Genomic DNA, 20,170 nt, shown 5'->3' with positions numbered 1-20,170 from the left:
AAATTAACATTGTATAAACAAATTACACATTGAATATGTTCTAAACATTGGGTGAGGTTTGTTACTGAACATTGATAGAGGTTACATGGAATGCGTATAACATTCTATTACATGAGATGTGTTCGTAAAGTAACATACTCGGATACCGAGTACGTTTAAATGGAATAGTTGGAAGTTTAATTTTATCAGTTAAATGATATAAATAGATTTAATGAAAATGTTAAATGTAAATCGATTTAAAATTTCTGAGGTTATTATTAAAGTTTTTTGAAGTGATACATACACGACTTGGCAGTAATTAAATAAATAAATAAATAAAATAAATAAATAAAATAAATTAAAAAAAATCCGTTGTACATAGTAGCATGTATAAATATAGTATTTTTGTCTACAAATCTTGCAGCGATCTTATCCATCGATCAAAAAAAACGTATTTAAAATAATATACAAGACGTGTGAATCATCTAGAATACATAAAATGCGGGAAAATGTTTTTATTAAATAAGAATATTTATGAAAAATAAATACTTAATTAAATATCTGCCTATATTTTTTTAAGAATATCATCATCATCATTAGCCGGGATTGATCCACTGCTGGATTAAGCCCTCTTCTAATTTCCTCCACTCTTCTCGGTCCGTAGTTATTTGCTGCAGTATAATATATCCGCTGAATTGTATGGGTTCGTCTATCAACCGAATTTTAGCGCGTTTAGCGTCCTCTATCAAAACTCGTACTCTTGCCTGCTTCCATATTCATTGGTTTATTTTGTGGTGTTTCCGCGTTCGGACCAACATACACTTTTCCATGTAACGTTAAATTAGTCGTAATTTTTGGATATCTCTTACTTCGCATACGTAAACGCTCGTAGCACACATTGGTTGAACACACTTAAGACGCAATGAGAAGAACTTATTATGGGGAAAATATTTTACCTCATAGAAGAAACAAATGGGAAGACTACACATTTATGACTGCGTGTATAACCACCGAAACAGCAGCCAACATGGCCGCAAATGTCTATAAAACAAAATTTAAAAAGAATACATAAATATTAAGTCACATTATGGTTTAAAAATAATTACATTTTTTTTTATATTTCTAACCTAAGACAACCTAATTAAGTGTAACTTCACAAAAAAACAGTCGACTAACGAAAAATTAAAATCGAAATAAAATAGAATGAGTAGGTAATACAAAGTTATCAAGAGAATATTATTAAGCTTTTAATAGTTCATATTGTCAGTGCGGTAAAAACAGTATGGCGTATTTAATATTCTAAGCACGCTACTCAAGCCCAGATATTATTACTTGAAGGGTCGATACAAGCTTAAGTTGACTTTTCGGAATGTTAATTTTCCATTTACAGTACATATTTGCCTTCATAATTATATACATACATAATAATCTATGTACGTACTAAAAATTTGTTATTTTGTAACACCGAAAACTTAAGTACGTTGTTAAGTCTATATATATATTCAACAGGTAGGAAAGAGTATTACAAATTACATTGTGAAATAAAAGTTAGTAAATAAATAAACTTTTACTTTTAAATAAGTATGATGTGTTACAAATAAATCATTATTTATAATACCTGTCTATTATTCAGAAATATACAAATTTTAGAATTGAATTTAGTAAAAATTACACATGAAGTTTTCTTATGTGGTGTAGAAGGTTGAGCGAGTATAAGCGACATAATTAAAAAAAAAATGTTATAAGCAGTTTATACATTACCACAACCTTAGAGCTATAATACTAGAGAGAGAAGGTTTTGTCCGGCTAAATGAAGCCATTTACGTATGACGCAGGGTAGAACCTCAATTTTATTTTATCACGTTTTTATTAGCTCGTATTCTTGTTTGTCCGTTGGTTGTTTATCCAGTACAAATCTTGCAATCGATTTTTAACTAACTTCCCGACTAGCTAGACATTTGAAACTTTTAGAATATATCAGAACACGATGCCAATGTATTCTTTTATTACTTTTAGCCATCTTTAAGTAGAATTGAATTCATTTTCAGTTAATTCTGTTTTGTATGAAAAGTTATTTCGGAAGAAATCCGTAATCCAATCCACTATTATTGGTTGCTAAGGAGATGGTCTTAGCAACTAATTTATTAATATATACGTGCGTTACTATGGAAATCAAAATAACATTTCAGTATTCTATATTTGTTTGTTTGTTGCAAAATAGCAAAAATATAATTTGTTGACAATTGCCTTATTTATCCCAAATTATTAATTCATAGAATTGTCAAGTTTATATGATTCAACAGAAAATTTAAAAACGTGGTATATAAAATTTTTTTTTTATCTTGTAATTATTTATTAACTTTTTTATAAAATGTTATACCATCATTTAACACTCCCGTTACTCAAAAATCTTAGGTTACCTAACCAATTAAACTGTAAATATTTCAGTTGATATGCATATCGTCATCTATATATTTCGGCTATTCTTAGATTCATCAATATTGAATCTAATTAAAAATATTATTATTTTCTAAGTCGATATCGTTATCCAGTAAATACATATAATTTATAGATATCTATCAAATTTTATTTACCTGTCAAAGATTATGTATCCACATTACAATTACAGAACAAAGGAGATATATCTAAAAATAAATATGACAAAGAAAGACGTACTCAATTGTGAGAAAGAGGTGTGAATGTAAGTGATCAAGATAGTATGATGTCGACTTCTAAGCTGTAAGAGTGTATAGAAATACTTGTATGATTATAATTAACAAATAATGACGATGAAAAATTATTCGACTTATTTATGTTGCCAAAATATGCATGTACCTTTGACTTACTGTAATATTTTCAATCTCGTATGGTAACAAAAGGTGACATCATAGAAACGGGCGAAATATATTAGCATCATAAAGGAAAAGTTAAATACAACACAGTTAAACATCTTTTCTACTTAATTAATTATAAATATTTACCACTATCTGTATATATCACTATTTCAGCAATACGTACTTGCTCCCAATTTTGCCATAAGCACGTCAATCTAACCAATAGTTAGTTATTGGCTTTTCATAACTCTTCTATCTTACTCTAACGCATATTGTGGAGATTATACTCTTGCTGAATGCTTCTCACTCGTACTTTTGGTTAGTTTTTGTTCATGCTTTGACCACAGCCTATTTCGTGCGTGAAAGAGGATTCAAAAATCTAACGCCTTTGCATGATAATAAAAGCATTTTATTTCTAATATTTACAGTGCATTATCCCATAATGAAGGTGTTTAAAATGTAGTTTTTGTTTTTATGGCAACCGTATATAATTTTAATATTTTGGCTTGACTTTGTTTACTTCGGAATGTTGTAAATAATAATGTATCATTTGCAATTGCAAATTTGATTTTGATTCTACTTATTGATTTTACTTAAAATGGTCACTGGCGTACTTGTATTTATTCAATTCTCAGTACCATAGTATACAAAAAAAGATAATTACCACTCTTTTTACAGAATGGCGGTTATACAATTTTTTTTTCGAGAAATAGTTGTCCGTCATTTTTCCAACGCAACGCTGGCACTGGATCAAAAAAACATTAAAAATTAAATTGATATAGAAAAACTTACGTTCAAATATATCTAGATACTATGTTATTAAATAAATATCTACATACATAGAAGTAAAACACTTTCTCTAATGCATGATATAAATACATACTACAATAATAATTAAACGATAGAATAATAAATAAATATTTATTGTATTTATTTGTGTTTTTTTAACATCTATAATCATGAACAAGTTACCATCCTTTAGGTAGGTACTGTTTGTTTATAAACCGGATTGTGTATTTAGTATGTACTATTGCTAATTCACAGGAAACGTCTGTCACATACATACAGGATGACGATTGGCAACTGTGACTTGCATTTACGAGTTTTTTTGTTATATACTTAGGGTATTGTATATTGTGACTTTATCTTGTAAAATAAACTTTTATCAGAGAAGGTATTGATTGGAACAAAACATTTATGGTAAAAAATTGATTCATTAGAATAGTCGTTTAATCACATTATTAATAAACAAGAGAGCAAATTGATATTTGTTATCAAAAATCAAATTTGTGATAACCATGTTTTTTATTAGAATATCCAGTTTATTAATATTACTTTATTTTCCATAATTCAGAAAATATTTATAATCCAAACGGTATCAAACTTTCTGTAGCATAAAGCATAGTAAGAAAATTTACAGTCGAGATAATGATACACTTCTCAAATTTTATTTATTAATTTTGGATGTATGCTATTCGTATTGCAACAGGTATGAATATTCAGGTGATTTATAAAATGTTGAGGAAAGGGAAGAGACTTAACCCATAGCTTACGGGCCGCACAAAATTGTGTTTTTGCTAATTACTTTTCAAATGCAAATTAACACGTTAATTACAAAATTAATTAAAAAAGCCCGTAAGAATTGTGTTAATATCATTTAAAACAAATAGATTTTGGATAATACACAAAAAAGTTCATCGACTCTAAGATACACAGAGCTATATTACAGACGTGACACTTACTCGCCGATACTTCGAATACAATATCGCACCCCAGACCTACACTGACGTAAGTCTGAATTTTGCTGTTTTGAGTTATGAATGCAGTTCATTTACATTTATTTTTCTCTATCTCAGGAGAACACTGGCGTATCTCTAAAAAATATTTAACGAGATATACCCCTAATTTCAGTGATATTTTAAATAAATTGAGTCAAATATCAAGAATAACACTCCAGTAACTCTGATACTTTTAAATGAATGCCACTAGAAAGATATATTTTTTTCCAATTCTACAAAAAAAATGGACATTGTAAAGCCATTAGACATTAAATCAAGTGTCATAAGCATGGTTCAAAAAGTTTGTTTCGGCTCTCTTGGAAAATGGCAAATTTTGACTTACGTCAGTGTAGGTCTGCGGGTGCGATATGTTTGCCTAAAATATTTATTTACTGAGAATATATTATTACTGAATTACATTCAAAGTTAGGTATAAATACACTACCATCGGAAATCTTAGTTTAGTACCGCGGTCTGACTATAGATGGTCTTGAATTATAGGTACATTATTAATTGATGACAAACAATGCTTGTATTGTCAAAATTATTGTGATCATGACCGGTCACGGTCGATCTATTGTTGGATTTAATCAGTTCATCAATACATATATCACCTATTACGCCTGACTTATAATTCACCCCATTGGCGTTTAGTCCGTTAGATGACATCTCGTATAATTGTCTATTTTATTGGTTTCTTGTATGGTATTTTTGCATTATGTCCCACACGCATCGTCATGTAAGTGGTCTAGGACGATTTGGCGCCGGGAAACTGGACGCCACGCAGTTCGAAATTAAATAGACGTTATGTACTTATAGGTACTTTTAAAAAAAATATTTAATTTTATTAATTGTATTTACATTATTATATTATGATTTAATAGTTGGTGAGAATTTAAATATGTTACTTAAATAATGGTTTAATCGTGCATATGTTTAAGTTCCAACAAAAAAAGAGTTTTTTATTTTTTATATAAAGCCCTAGGCATGGTAATTTTCAATCCGCAATAAAAAAAAACATTATGTTAAGAGTAAAATTAATTAAAACTACTAAGTAGTAGATAGAAACTGATTATAAAATTCATCGTCTACGTTCTGTTTACGTGTCTACGACAGTGCGGCATCCAATTGTCCTGGCGTCCAGTTGTACCATTCACCTATGTAGTGTTGCTATTTATATTAGTGCTTTCTATTTCTACATAGATATAAAAAGATTGCGTTTTAATTAGTTGACAGTAGTCCTTTAAGTTATAAGTAAATGAAATTGGTTCTGTTCTACGATATACATAATAATTTTTTGTGGGTAGAATAATGTATAAGTTGGTTTTATTTTTTCATTTCACATTGGTTGTCGAAGCATTGCTAGTTAACAATAATAAATTTACATTTCGTCTGAGTTACATTCTTAACGAATCCTAAATGAATTTCATAATAATCGATTGTGTCTCAACGCCATTGTCTGTGGTCAAAGGGCAAAAGAAAGGTACGACCGATCAGATACGGTAAAAAACCATTGAATGTTTTGTTCGAACTCTTACGAAATAATAATTAAAAACACGCTTCATACGCCCTTATCGGTAAGTATTACAGCGATGTAGGCTCAGTATTGTATAATATTCAATGTTAGGTCTCTTGCGTATATAGTATATGCCCTGTTTGTAAAAAGGTTCTAAGGTCAAATTTAATCGATGTTCACCAACATCGCTGTTACTCAAACCATGTATCCGCGAATGTGATGGTATCATTGGCATACTTGGACACAGCTAGAGTTGGGTATTTCCCGAGAAAATCTCAATCTCGAGATTCGGGATTTCCCGAAATGATATAATTTTGAATTCTCGAGATATCGGAGAATTTAGAAAAAAAACCTGTAAAAATCATAAAATCATTGTAAAAACAGACACATTCGAAAAAAATAAGATTTTTTTATTTATTTAACAAGACAAACAAAATAGATGTAGGAAAACAAAAACAATTCAAAACATTACTTATTAAAATAGAATTAAAAAAAACACAGACTGTCAATCGCTACGTCTAACAATCGCGTACGCTTCCGAGACACCAAATTTCCTGATGTTGTAAAAATTCCTGTGATTTTAAGTCGACGTTGGCTTAATTGTGTTAAATGCCCCGAACAGTCCTTGGACGTCTTTTGTTTTTTGTCGACTATTTTCATATAGGAAATCGTTTTTTTTTTCAATTAATATTTGATAATAAAGAAATCCCGAATCCCGAGAAAAAATTCTGAAATATTAAAAATTTCAATTCTCGAGATTCGGGAGGGAAAATCTTGAAAATTTCTCGAGAATTCCCGTCCGGAAATTCCCGAAACCCAACTCTAGACACAGCGATGTAAACAGTTCTCCATCATTTTAAGGAAGCACCATTAAATATATCCTGTTATACTTAATTTATTATGGACTACCTAATGCGAGCAGCATTTTTTCACTGAGTATTTATCAGAAATAGTTATAAATAATCTGTAAAATTATTAGGTAGGTACCTATGTAAAAAATATATTGATAAAAACTCCTGCAAATACTCCAAATAATTTAAAAACAGTGACGTCCCATGGGGGCAAGCAGGTTATGCATTGCATAGGGGTAGCATTATTATAAATATGAATGCACACAATCGAGAGCAATGACAGTTTTCAATGAAGCAAATGATGAGGTCACTTCATTATAAAATATCGAAATCTTAGTTTATTAAATAATCTAAGGATAAAAAATCCTGACAAAATCACTATTATTGTATTTTAATCCCCATTGTAATACATATTGTAATGGAAGTTTATCGCACATACAATATTTTGACAAGGATACCTTCAAATACGTCAGTGACACAGATCTTCACGTACCTAAAATCATCTCTCTTTGGGGATATGTTTTGTGCAAATGCTCTAATACTCAGTACCTATATGCTGTATAGGTATTTCAATTTAAAGATTTTTGGTGTGAGCTTTAGATAGCCGAAAAGAAATAATAAAATAAGTAAGAATTAATACCTAATGAATTTAGATACAATTCGAAACTCGCATAACATCCTCATACTCATCCTCATCATAGATAGCCTATCCAGCGGGTTTTAGGGCGTCCCTGTGAGTATTTAGTGCCCCTTGGGTACCACTGTATGACGGCATCTCTTCAGTTGTTGTCTAATTGCCGAGTAACATGTCCAGCCCATTGCCATTTTATCTGCTTAGCGACTACTATCACATAGATAGCGTAATCTTTACGCGTTATGGCTAACAGAAACTGAGTAGCATGTGACATGGAAATGTTAATTTTGGGCAGCACATAATATATTTTGTATTCAATATTCAATCTCAATTAATACTAATAATAATCACACTTACAAAAATATATAACTAGGGAAGCGACAAGTATATCCAGAGTATTTGCCGTTGGGTGGAATAACTTATATGTATACAAGCGTACTTTATAACGAATTATAAACGATTTATTGTACTTTGTCATAATATACATAGTTATACCATTTAATAAATACATTAGGTTTTCCACTAATTTATATGGAAAGTACTATAACCATAAAAATACATATAAACACATCTATAAAGTTTGTTATGTACCGATATAATACATGAATTGTTACTATTAAATTATTTTGACAAGTTATATATTAGCGATACTAAAAAGCGAAAATAAATTATTATATTTATGTTATGATACAATGTTCGTATGGGGAGGGATTAAGTGCATACTAGAATTTGCCAGACAGACAATATTTTATCAAAGTGCATCGAACGTATTTGGAATGCACATTCACTTCCAAAGCATAATGTCAAGCTTGCAATTTTATGGAACTTGTTATATCCTAGTGTTGTACATGTGAATAATCCAAGAAACGACACAAATGTCAAGGATTTGCGTCTTCGGACGTTTTTACTCATGAGATTAGAAATGCGTGGGTAAATGTCTGGTATCATTTCTAGAATTACTAACTAAAGTATAAAAATATTTACTATATTAACCACCATGACTGAATAATTATATATATATATATATTATAGTATAAGGCTATCTTCAAAAAATGAAAGCTTAAATTAGTAATAAATATTTGAATGTTTACATAGTTATTCATTTAATAAAAATATGTTCTATAACTGATTTGAATATAATATACCAACATGCATGCTTATTTTCATATTTACAAAGTGTATGTAATATTATATAATTAAGTACACTAATAACAACTGACTTTAGAACCGAAAAGTGAGGTGACATAAGGAGTATAACCATCAACAAAAATTCTGTCTTTTAAGCATTATTAAAATTTTTATATGGCGTATTATTCCGTTGATTTTTTAAAACTATCAAATAAAATTTTGAAATTAAATTCTAAAAGTATGTACTAACTTTAAGTTCAAAAACATTTTTGACGTAAAAACTATTCTGAAAAAATCAAAAAATATAATAGGTATATAAACGTAAATAGTACAAAATATAAACGTAATTGGTACATACTAGTTGTAGTATTTTAAACGAAAATTAAAGAATTAATAAGACAAGTATAGGGTTGATTTAATCATGCTTGGAAGAAACATGTCAACGTCGAGAAAGCATACTTTTACAGTCGAGGAAAAACACGATACTTTGACATGTTTTCAAAAGACATTCATTTATTTGGCATTATATTTTTTTTATTATAATGAGATATGTATTTACATTAATAAAATTAATTAAATAATTTGAATGAGATAATTTTGTTTTTACGTCTACCAAAAAAAGTTGCATTTTCATGCAAGTTATATATATTCATAACTCTACCGTTACAAAAAGATACGTTTTATGTTGATCGGTAGTCGATTTTACAATAATTAACTTTTAGTAATAGTTATTTTGTCAAAAAATTATAAATAATTATTACATACATTTATTTTATTTATTCGTTGTAAATACTAATACGATTAAGGTGACGCATCAGTGAAACGCCAAATAATTTTCAACTGTACGCGCGACGAAATTTTGGACTCGCTGCCATTCACTGAGAGAATGTTGACCCGGGAACACGTCACTTTGCTGCGTGATGGCGACGGGTCAATTAATTCTAAAATCGTGTAAAGATGACTAAAAACGTTACCCATTTACTTTAAAAAGAAAACATGTCAATGAATATATTATTATTGTTACTAATAGAACAATAAACAGAACATAAAATGGACGTATGTTGGATTTATATGACAATTAATATTTCGTTTGACAGGCGTCATTTTCACCCGCCACCCGCAATCCGCGCATCGCCTAGCGACGATCTTTTTAGACCGTGCCTCAACTAATGCATGGCCTTAAGGATAACAAAATAATACAATTAAATTTACAAATATTTTGTTTATTCTTGTTTCAGATGAATTACTCACCACCAGAAGACATGAAATCGAAAAAATCATGGGGCCAGCGTTTAAAGCTTGGAAGCAATGGAAACGATGGTCACGGGACTTTGAGAGCTGCTCCTGGAACAACATTATACGGTACTGTTAGTAGCCATGGAGGTTCAGCACTGTCCAAATCTATGAAGTATGCCGAGCCCTGGCTGTATGGAACAGTCAGGGCTGCTCAGAATCAAGGAAGACCGGGGATATATTTGCAGTATGCTGATACTCAATCGCCAGTTCTGATTAGTACTCCTCACTCCCAAGTGCAAAACTATGCGGTTGTTGTGTGTTCTTGCCCAGAATATTTGAACGGCACCAAAAAAGGTAGCTCTAAAAAAGTGAGTATATGTAAAAAGTGTAAAGGATCACGTTTACCTTTAGGAGTTCCAGTTAATGGAACGGTTAGAGGTCAAATGATGGGTGGTACTGTGAGAGGACCTCCAGCTATGAGGTCTTCTGGAGGAACATTACGAGCGGGAACTGTGAAACTATCTCCATCTTCAAAATCTAGGCCGACAATTTTGAGTCTTACCCCTCAAAATCAACCATCTGATCCATATGATATGATGAGACGGACTAGATTGTCTTCGCCGTTGGAATCAAATCATGTTGGCAGCCAGTTTACAGCTTCCAGAAGTCGAGCTAAGAGTATATCGCCTGTAAGAAATAGGGGTAGACGAAGGAGTCCTAGTACGGATACGCTAAAACTGAGAAGTAAAAGTGTAAATAGAAGTATGGATTTATGGTGTGAAGATAATCAAAACTATGACAATGATCTTATTAATCGAAGATCCATATTAGAATGCGATGTGAACCCGTATGATTTGATACAGAGAATGAAAGTCGAAAAGTTAAGACCTCGCCCAGAAAATGATGACGAGGACGATGTATTTGCAGATTTTGAAAATGATGAAACTTTTACTCTCAAAAAGTTAAAAGAAAATTTAAACACTCGTCATAGTAAAAAAGGAGCAAAACATAATGGGCCATATTCAAACGTTCAGGCAATTGGAGGTCAACGTATTCGAGTTTTTGGACAATCTTCAACGCCAAGTGTAGAAGAAGAATTTGTTTACGATGATGTTGAAGTCAACGGGCAACCAATTAAAATTAATAAAGATGGGAAAGGTGTTGATGATATTCATTCTAAAGAAAAAAATAATGTAATTTCTTCGAAAAACAATGGTAGTAATAAAGAACAAAAGTTTGGTTCAATACGATCGTCTAAGGCGAGGAGTGTATCGCCAAAGCGTCCGCCGCGACGAGTAAAGACGGAGACATCGGAAGAAGAAAGCGAGAGCGACCGAAAAGAGAACAAACAAAAAAGCAGTGTTACCAAACAATTGGCCGTGAATAATTCATCGGTAAGTTTTGTCGCTGCAAACCGGTCTGCCGATCCAACCATCAAGTCCATCTTAAAGAAGCCGCGAGGCGAGAGACCGGTCCTGCCAGAGGTGACCCCGCCCTCTCCGCCCCCCGATCGGAGACTTTCTGGGTCGCACTTTTACTTGCCAACGCCTCAAGCGAATAGACCTCCAGGTCCCACAGCGCAAAACTCAGCCCTACAGCGCAAAAAAGTTCAGTTCCTTGTAGAAAATGAAATTGTTTCATCACCTGATAGAATAAACCCAGCAGCCGAATCACCGTCACAGGAAACGCACAAGGATCTTCAAAATTTAATTATTACCGAAGTAACTGTATCTGTTAACAATGAGAGGAAATCTAGCCTCAGTAGTGATGATTTGCCGGAAGGACTTGATATGGATGATGAAAACGGAAGTCATAACCTAGTAAATACGTATAATGCCAAAAATATAATTCAGAATAGTTCTTCTTCTGTTGGTGGAAGTGATTATGAAGATACTGCCGAAACGAGATCTCAATCGACGGAGAGCGCTGCGGGAAGTATTGAGCAAACGAGCGACGAGGACGCGGCAGGAAGTGACATACGCGTCAGGATGTATGCGCAGGAGGTTGCAGTTTTCTCCTCGACTGCGCAGCAGGATTCGCCAGAGACCAATCAAAGCGAGGACAATAACGGTATGTAAAACATAAACTTATAATATTTACAGTTTTTTTATACCATAATCAATTCAATTAAATTATGTGATTGTCATTATTAGAACTCTTATCGCATTTTTTTATATTGAATGCGAGAACTGTGTAAGTTATATCAACACACTTTTATTTCGAGATGTAAAAAAATAGCTGCAGATTGCAAATAAAATATTAGCTTTGAAAAAAACAATCGAAATTCCAAATATAATGACCAACTTACCAACTTGCATTGTAAGACAACACTGTAATAGGTACTCTATTGATCGAACCCGACTTGGCTTCCGATTTTAACCAATTTTTAGTATAAGTATTTCATACGACTTAATGAAATAAAATAAATCCTAGTGATTTTAACGTAATGACCCTTAATTTTTTTATATAACGTTTGCATTAAATCTTAAAAAAATATAGATACGTTTAACAGAATTTTTCTCCCAAATATTATGTATTTTTTTTAAAGAGATAAGTACTCCTTATGTGAGTATAAGCCAGTAGACGAAGTGCTTTTTTCTTAGTTGGTTGAATTTATATATATGCAAGTATAATACAATAATTTCTCAAATAAAGTTTCTGTATAAATAGGGTTTGCATGTAGCAGTAGAATCGGAAACTGCAAAACTTTTCAACTCCATTTTAGAATAAAATTGCCCGCTTTATAGCCGGCTGGAAAAAACAAGTTTCGTTTTAAAAACTGAATTCAAACTTTTCAATGTGGTGTTCGAGGCAGAAGTCTTTTTCTTTCTATGTATATTAAATATTTATTTTTTTGGTTTGTTTTCACGAAACAAGTAAGTAGCGACGTTTCCCAGTTTTTTTCAAGTTAATGAAATTTTGTATTTGTATTTTTTCGAGAGAAAGTAACGCAAACACAATGATAATGCGCTGAAGTTGTTTTGAATTAAAAAGTAAAAATAATATGATTAGTCTCCAGATGCCATTGTTCTTTTGGCACCATCCCAAATACTTTTTTAAATAATCACTTCATCTTTTTGTCATAATGGTACATAACTTTGAGAATGATAAAGATTATATAGTATTAAAATACAATTGTATTCAATTGTGTTAATACATCTTCATACCATTCAATATTATGAATTCATCATCTTCAATAAAGTGTCGTATGTCATTGAAGATATTGAATAAAATTTCCTTCTATAATAGAGATGGATCATTAAATATTTGTGATAATGAAGCAAAAATAGAACACTGGTTCAATGATTAAGTTAGATACAAGTGACTTTGCATCGACAGATTATTTGCAGAGAGCTTCATTCCACACATATGACATTTATTTGCCAATTTGCTGGGCGTATAAAAAGATAATTAAGCCATAAGTAATCAATATGTCAGCTGAATGCGGAACTAATCTAACTCACATTTTAAAATATTTCAGAAGGTAGGTCTTTGAAAAGATCTAATTCAAATATTTAATATTTATATAGATACGTGACGTATACACTTTGGTATTCTTATTTAGCTAAAAAATCATGTAAAATTTGTGTAAATGCACTAGAAAATATAATTAATGTTATTACAGTAAACGTAAATAATTACAAGATAAATAGAATTTTTTATATACAACGTTTCTAAATTTTCTGTTGAATTATTATGCTCAATATGCTGAAACTTACACTTGATATGAAGTAAATAAAAAACAAACAAACAAACAAATATAGAATACTGAAATTTCATATTGACATTTAATTTTGATTTCCATAGTAACGCACGTATATATTAATAATTTAGTTGCTAGGACTACCCCCTTAGCAACCAATAATAGTCTTTTACTTTTTACGATTTTTTCTGAAATAATTTTCCATACAAAACAGAATTAACTGTACATGAATTCAATTCTGCTAAAAGATGGCTAAAAGAATGTATTGGCATCGTGTTCTGATATATTCTAAAAGTTTGAAATGTCTAGCTAGTCGAGAAGTTAGTTAAAAATCGATTGCAAGACTTGTACTGGACAAACAACCACTGGACAAACAAGAATACGAGCTAATAAAAACGTTGTAAAATGGGTGCCATTGTGTCTATAAAATATCAAAAATGATGTATGGTTTAATGGCATAATTTTAGATATTTTATGGATAAATGAATATTTTTTGACTATTATCTACTATGATATTGATTAGTCAGGATTTAATTGAATTTTAAAAAACTAACAAACATTATCTATACATTGTAGTTTTAGTTCAATGAAAACAAATAAATATGACTGATAAAGTTTAGTGTGCACTATTTATGTCGAATGTTAACAGCCTATTTCGACTCCTCGCCACTGATGTGCTTATAGTGTGTTGTAATATACAACACAAAATAAATTAGAATATAATTTGGACGCCAGTTTACACTGTTACTTTTAATTAAATGAAGGCCTCCCTATAAAAAAGCATCTATATATTGGTATTAAAAGTGATTTTATTGTATTTAAAGGGTCTTTAAGACAGTATACACAGCGTGGGGTAATTAATTTCCACAATATCGTCACTTTTTTCTCTTTTCTTATCAAGATTCATTCGAAAAGGTTGGCTCCTGGAAGATAGGTGATTCTACATGTGATTTTTTTTTTTAAATTTTAAATGTTTTTATTATTTTCTCTATTACAATATCATTTTTAAATCAAAAAAATGCTTATCTTTCAAAATAAACACATAAAACAATAGAATGGTTGTATTGATTTCGTGTTTTTCATCTCTCCTGATTTTTGTTTTGCATATAGACCTTTTTTATAGAGACGCCTTCAAATATGGATTTTATTTAAATAATTTTATTAGAAATATACATAACTTGTAAGCACTTCAGATAATATAATATATTATTATACTCACTAGAAAAAAATCATATTTCAAAAAAAAAATGCTCTACGGGATTTGAACCCGTATAACCACTGGTATCACGCCAACTGTGCATTAACCAATTATGCTACGATCCACCTATCTAATTACGACAATTTAAACTAGTAGGTGATACATGAAATGCTTATCAAATTGCATTATTATTGACTATCGGTTAGTAATTACCTTAATTACTAACCGACGCCCGTCGAGCATCGTATTTTTTTCAAATACGATTTTTTATAGTGGGTATAATTATATCTGAAGTCTTTACAAGTTATGTTCAATATATGGAATGTTATGTTCTCAAAATCTTATGAATTATTCGTTGAATAAAAGAAATGGTTTATTTTATTAGAAATGTTGAGAAAACGTAATATTATGTTTTACAAAATGTGTGATTACAAAATAGTTACAGCATGCTATAAAATAATTACGGATGATATCATAATATCATCATTATTTGCCAAAGTCGAGTCATATGTTGAATAAATTTTACAAATAAAGACTACTCACCTCAGGAAATTTACCAAAATCGTGCCCAATGCCAGTTAAGTTGCCCGTGCTAAGTGGCACATTTCGCGTAATATTTGCGATCTCAGGCCGTACGTATTCAAAAATCTTTCGAAACAGTTTCACGTTTTCCGATTCTTGGCTTGGCCGTAAACCTTCATTGTGCACTTTGAATAATCGCATAAAATAGTCGAGGTCCGTAAAAATGTCAATAATATATCGAAGGAAGAAAAATGCCATTTTATTTTATCGCCACGTACCATAAAACACGTTATTAATGCGATTGTCTACCTAGATATAAAAAAAATAAGTACAGTACATAATATAAAGTATTTCTTGCAAATTTTATCGATGTTAATCACTGTTAGTCCTTGATGCATGTCTACTATTATATAATTATAATAATAAATTCAATGATTGTATAGTACATGATTTGAATGAATGAATCAAAATCGATTCTAAAAATCTGTTTAAGAAGTTTTTACTTATCGAAACATGGACTCTCAATGTAAGCGTAATTCAAAAATTGCGAGTAGTGCAACGTAGCATCGGAAGGTGCATGTTGGGAATAACGTGAAAAGAAGACAAAATAAACTAATGATAAAAAGGAAACATAACTAGGGTATATGCTTTATAACTTTACACTCCGACTCTTGGATGAAAATGGTGTAATATATTCTAAAAATATTGTTTTACATATAATAATATTTGTTTATTTATTTATTACTACATATTATTATATTAATACAAGTATATAGTAAATATCATTCGATCTAGTTTTATACAAGGTAATTAAGCAAAGAGACGTATAAGTATAGTAAAAAGTGCATAGTTATAAAACGTATACTCTACCCTATGTGATAGAGGTCAGTAAGCAGGTTAAATGGCAGTGGGCTGGATATATTGCTTGGCGAGTGAACAATCGCTGCACAAATGCACTAAATGACAACACGACCAAAGTTCGGTGGATATACGTGTCAGCAAAGAATTAGGGACCGATAAGTGTGGAGGGAGCTTGGGGAGGTCTTAATCCATCAGTGGATCGACCCCGTCTGATGGCGATACATTAAAAAAATTGGGTACTGTTCGGTTATCAGGAATACAGCGGAAAAAACATTTTGAAAATACCTGATATACTGGATTATTTGTTAGTTTGGGTTAGCTTAGGTTAGGTTAGGTTTGGTTAGGTTAACCTAACATATAGTCCAGTTTATTGGCTATTTTCAAAATGTGTTTGCTGCTGTATTCCTGATAACCGAACAGTACCAAAAATTGTACAGTAAAGTTATTGGAACACTTCAATGTATAATAGGTATATTTGTAGAGATTTATGAATTAATATTTAAAAATAAAACCTGTAGTAAGAATATTTTTGAAAATGTATTTTTTACTTTGGTTTGTTGCTTAGTGTGTCTAGATTTTGCTTGTATGCGAGCGAATGATTTGTTATAGTATTCATATTTATTTTGATTGCGTACAAGTTTTCGTTTGATATTAAAAATAGTTTTGAGCTCTCATATTTGTCAATATTTTACCATCAAATATTATAACTAAGTCTGCAGGTATAAAAGTAGATTGCGGAGTTTTTGTGCAACTGAAGCGAAGCATGTAGCAATATTGGCAGGCAAGCAACGCCCGCATCAGTCACGAAGTCTGCCAGGAAAAGTTTCTCTACTCATTGAAGAGTTTGTACGTAGTTTTAGTATTGCGACAGAGAGTAAGTACTGGTTATATATACTTTAAATGTATTTTAAACTAGACTTAGGAATCGTTAATATTCTTACCGTTAGCAGAATATTTTCTTACTGGCATGATATCACTGTACTCAAGCTATTTGTCAGTTTTATTATCTTATTATTCAGGACGACAACTTCTTTTACCCTTCCCACAGTCTTCGATTCTTAGATTTTTGCTGTTACCAATGTATTTTAATTTAAGTTATTGACCCAGTAGACCTAAGTATACATTAAGAGCGGAATGCAGAAACATTTGTCATAACTAAAATTTCCTTAGCAGAAAACACTATGCAGAAACATTGTCCTTAGTTAAGATCATTTCTATTGAAAATAATACCATATTTAAAAATTGTCTTTCCCATAGTTTAGGTAAATTATTTTATAATTGTTAAACGATGACAAAAATATGACAACTGCATTTTATAAATGCAATAACTATTAATACATATTAATATTTAATTATAATACTCTTATGTTTCCGCTATAAGTCATTATACGTGATGCCACAGGCACCGCAAGATATTTTTTTAACATGGTAACACTAGCGTCAAGTGTCATTCTATCATCTGGTATCTTGTATTTCTGCGGGCTGGCGTATAAAAGTAAAATAATATTCTGCAAGTACATGCCAAACGAATTAACACTATCAATATCCATATTGAGATACATTGTTAAATGAATTTGAGTGTATGGATTGTTTTATAGACATGCGAATTTATTTTGACAGCAGCTGTCAGTAGTAAATGGTAATACAGAAGGGGGCGTGTTCATAACAAAAGTAGTCTATGGTTAAGGATTCCTTAACTCTATACTCAGGATTGTCTATAGTTAAGTCACGCTTTTCGGCGACTTATCCTTAGGATCGAAATCTTAGATTGTGCATGCCGCTCTAAGAGCATACATAAGTGAAACGGCGAATAATTTTGAACAGTAGATGGGACGAAATTTTGCACTCGTCGCCAATCGGAGACCGACAGTCGAGCTGTAAGCAAATCAATTTGTTTTGTGATGCCGTCGGAGGAATATATTCTTAAATCGTGTAAAGATGACTAAAAAACGTTATACGTGTACTAAAATATGTCAATGAATATCCTATTATTATTAGTAATATAACAATAAACATAATATTAAATGGACGCATGTTGAATTTTTATGACAAATTATATTTTGTTCGGCTCGCGTCATTTTCACAATCCGCGCATCGCCTAGTCACGATCTTTTTAGACCATCATGCCTCAGCTGAAGTATAGCCTTAAGCTGTGAACACACGTATAAGTATAAAAAGTTTACAACCTCACAATTTATGACGTTATAAGGTATTTGTCTTTATTTATCTTTCTGTCTGTGTAGCTGTATCGTATGCCACCTGGTAATTTTTCTAGTTTAATAAAAATACGTATTTCTTATTTCTTGAATAAGTTACAAGATTTAAGAATGTAGCATTCGTTATTGAATAATATATATAATTTGTAATACCTCAGTTAATTTTTCGTTCAACCACAAAAGCCCGTTGCTAATATTACACTTCAGTCGCATAGCTATTGGAAAATTTAGTCTTAAGTAGTGTTACGCCCAATTACACAATTTTACAATTTATGTTATTTTAATTTATTACTATTAAATATAGCTTAAACATTCAATTTAAAATATTATAATTATAAAAAATAGTTGAATTAGTAACCTGATAAGTTTTAAATTAGGCTAGCAGTATACGATAGCCACATGTGGATGCATCGAGTCGCAATGACTTGAAGTTGATCATCTCAACAGCGGTTTGTTGCCATAAGGCAGATGTTTGTTGCGGGGATTATTTGGATATGAATAATGCACGCGAAAAAGCAACGAGGCCAGGTAAGGTAATCAGCAAGTTAGGTACTTAACGGCAGTCATTTGTGTCACTACAGTGAGTGTGTCGGCACAATTTTCATAGACCCGGAAGCGATTAGTCACGATTAGGGATTCCAATCCAGGGATCCCGAGCTATTTTCAATACCTATGAATCCCGAGATTGATAAACATAATCCCAAAACTTTCGGGATAGATTTTTTTTATCAATTTTTATGGAAAATAAAATAAAAACGAAAATATAGCAGAAAAAATACTTTTAATATCAAATAACTACATTAGACATAAACTGAGTTTGAATGAAGTTTGATTTATAATACCCATATTGTGTAAGTTGCCGGTTTATTTTATTTTTTCACATAAATTAATATTATTGTAATTATAATAATTATAAGATTGAAAAAAAAACAATTCTTCGCACTTTTAACAAACCATTTCTGCCATGATCTCATACGTTTTACGGCAGTTTCATATTTGGCTGACTAATTAGATTTATGAAGCGGAAAGGCCATAATAAGAACACCATGATTAGTTGCTTTATTATTTTAAATCTCGCTAATCCATTCATTAACTCTTTACTATTAAAAACAGCAATCTCATTTTAAATTCACATTATTATTTGTATAAAAATATTATTTACTCCATTAAACTTATGTATTTCCAAGATTGAACGTAGATATACAATATTAACAATAAATGTCATAAATTATATAAATTATACTAGATTTATTTTTGACCGATTTTATCAATGTTATTTGTAAATATATTTTTTTTATATTTACAATGGAAAAAAATGCCAATCCCGGGATTGTCAAATTGTAATCCCAAAATTCCGGGATCAGAATTTTGGCTCGGGATTGAATTCCTTAGTCACGATAAGTAGTAGGTGTGGTGTGATCGGTACACTAACAACTAAATTTGGGATATGTGATGTTTGACTTCAAGTCACTTTAACGTTAAAGCGTCAATCTGAGGTAAAAGATCTTGTGATAATTTTTGACACTTTGTTATCTTTTTACTCGCATATAGCTTCCACAGGTCTATGTGCGAGTAATCTTCTAAAATTAATCATGCGTCAGTCAAAGCATTCAAGAATCCTAATGTCATACGTACACTCTACGTCTCGATAGTGGGTAGTACTCTTGAATATGGGAAGATTATATGGTTTCCATATGAGGTTTCCTACAAGATG

General features: G+C 31.1%; 1 protein-coding gene across 1 annotated transcript in view; it reads left to right on the top strand.

Moving 5' to 3' along the window:
* Nucleotides 1-20,170, top strand: part of RhoGEF64C (Rho guanine nucleotide exchange factor at 64C) — a 432,499-nt gene that overhangs the window by 334,461 nt on the left and 77,868 nt on the right. The window contains exon 4 of the mRNA XM_085959364.1: nt 9,959-12,026. Coding sequence (XP_085815490.1) covers nt 9,959-12,026 — 2,068 coding nt within the window. The remainder of the gene's footprint in view (nt 1-9,958; nt 12,027-20,170) is intronic.

The sequence above is a fragment of the Rhyacophila brunnea genome, unplaced genomic scaffold, assembly GCF_057557595.1.
Source record: "Rhyacophila brunnea isolate RB1 unplaced genomic scaffold, BYU_Rbru_1.0 scaffold_9, whole genome shotgun sequence".
In the NCBI taxonomy this organism is placed as follows: Eukaryota; Metazoa; Arthropoda; class Insecta; order Trichoptera; family Rhyacophilidae; genus Rhyacophila; species Rhyacophila brunnea.
This window is presented reverse-complemented; position numbering and strand designations above follow the sequence as displayed.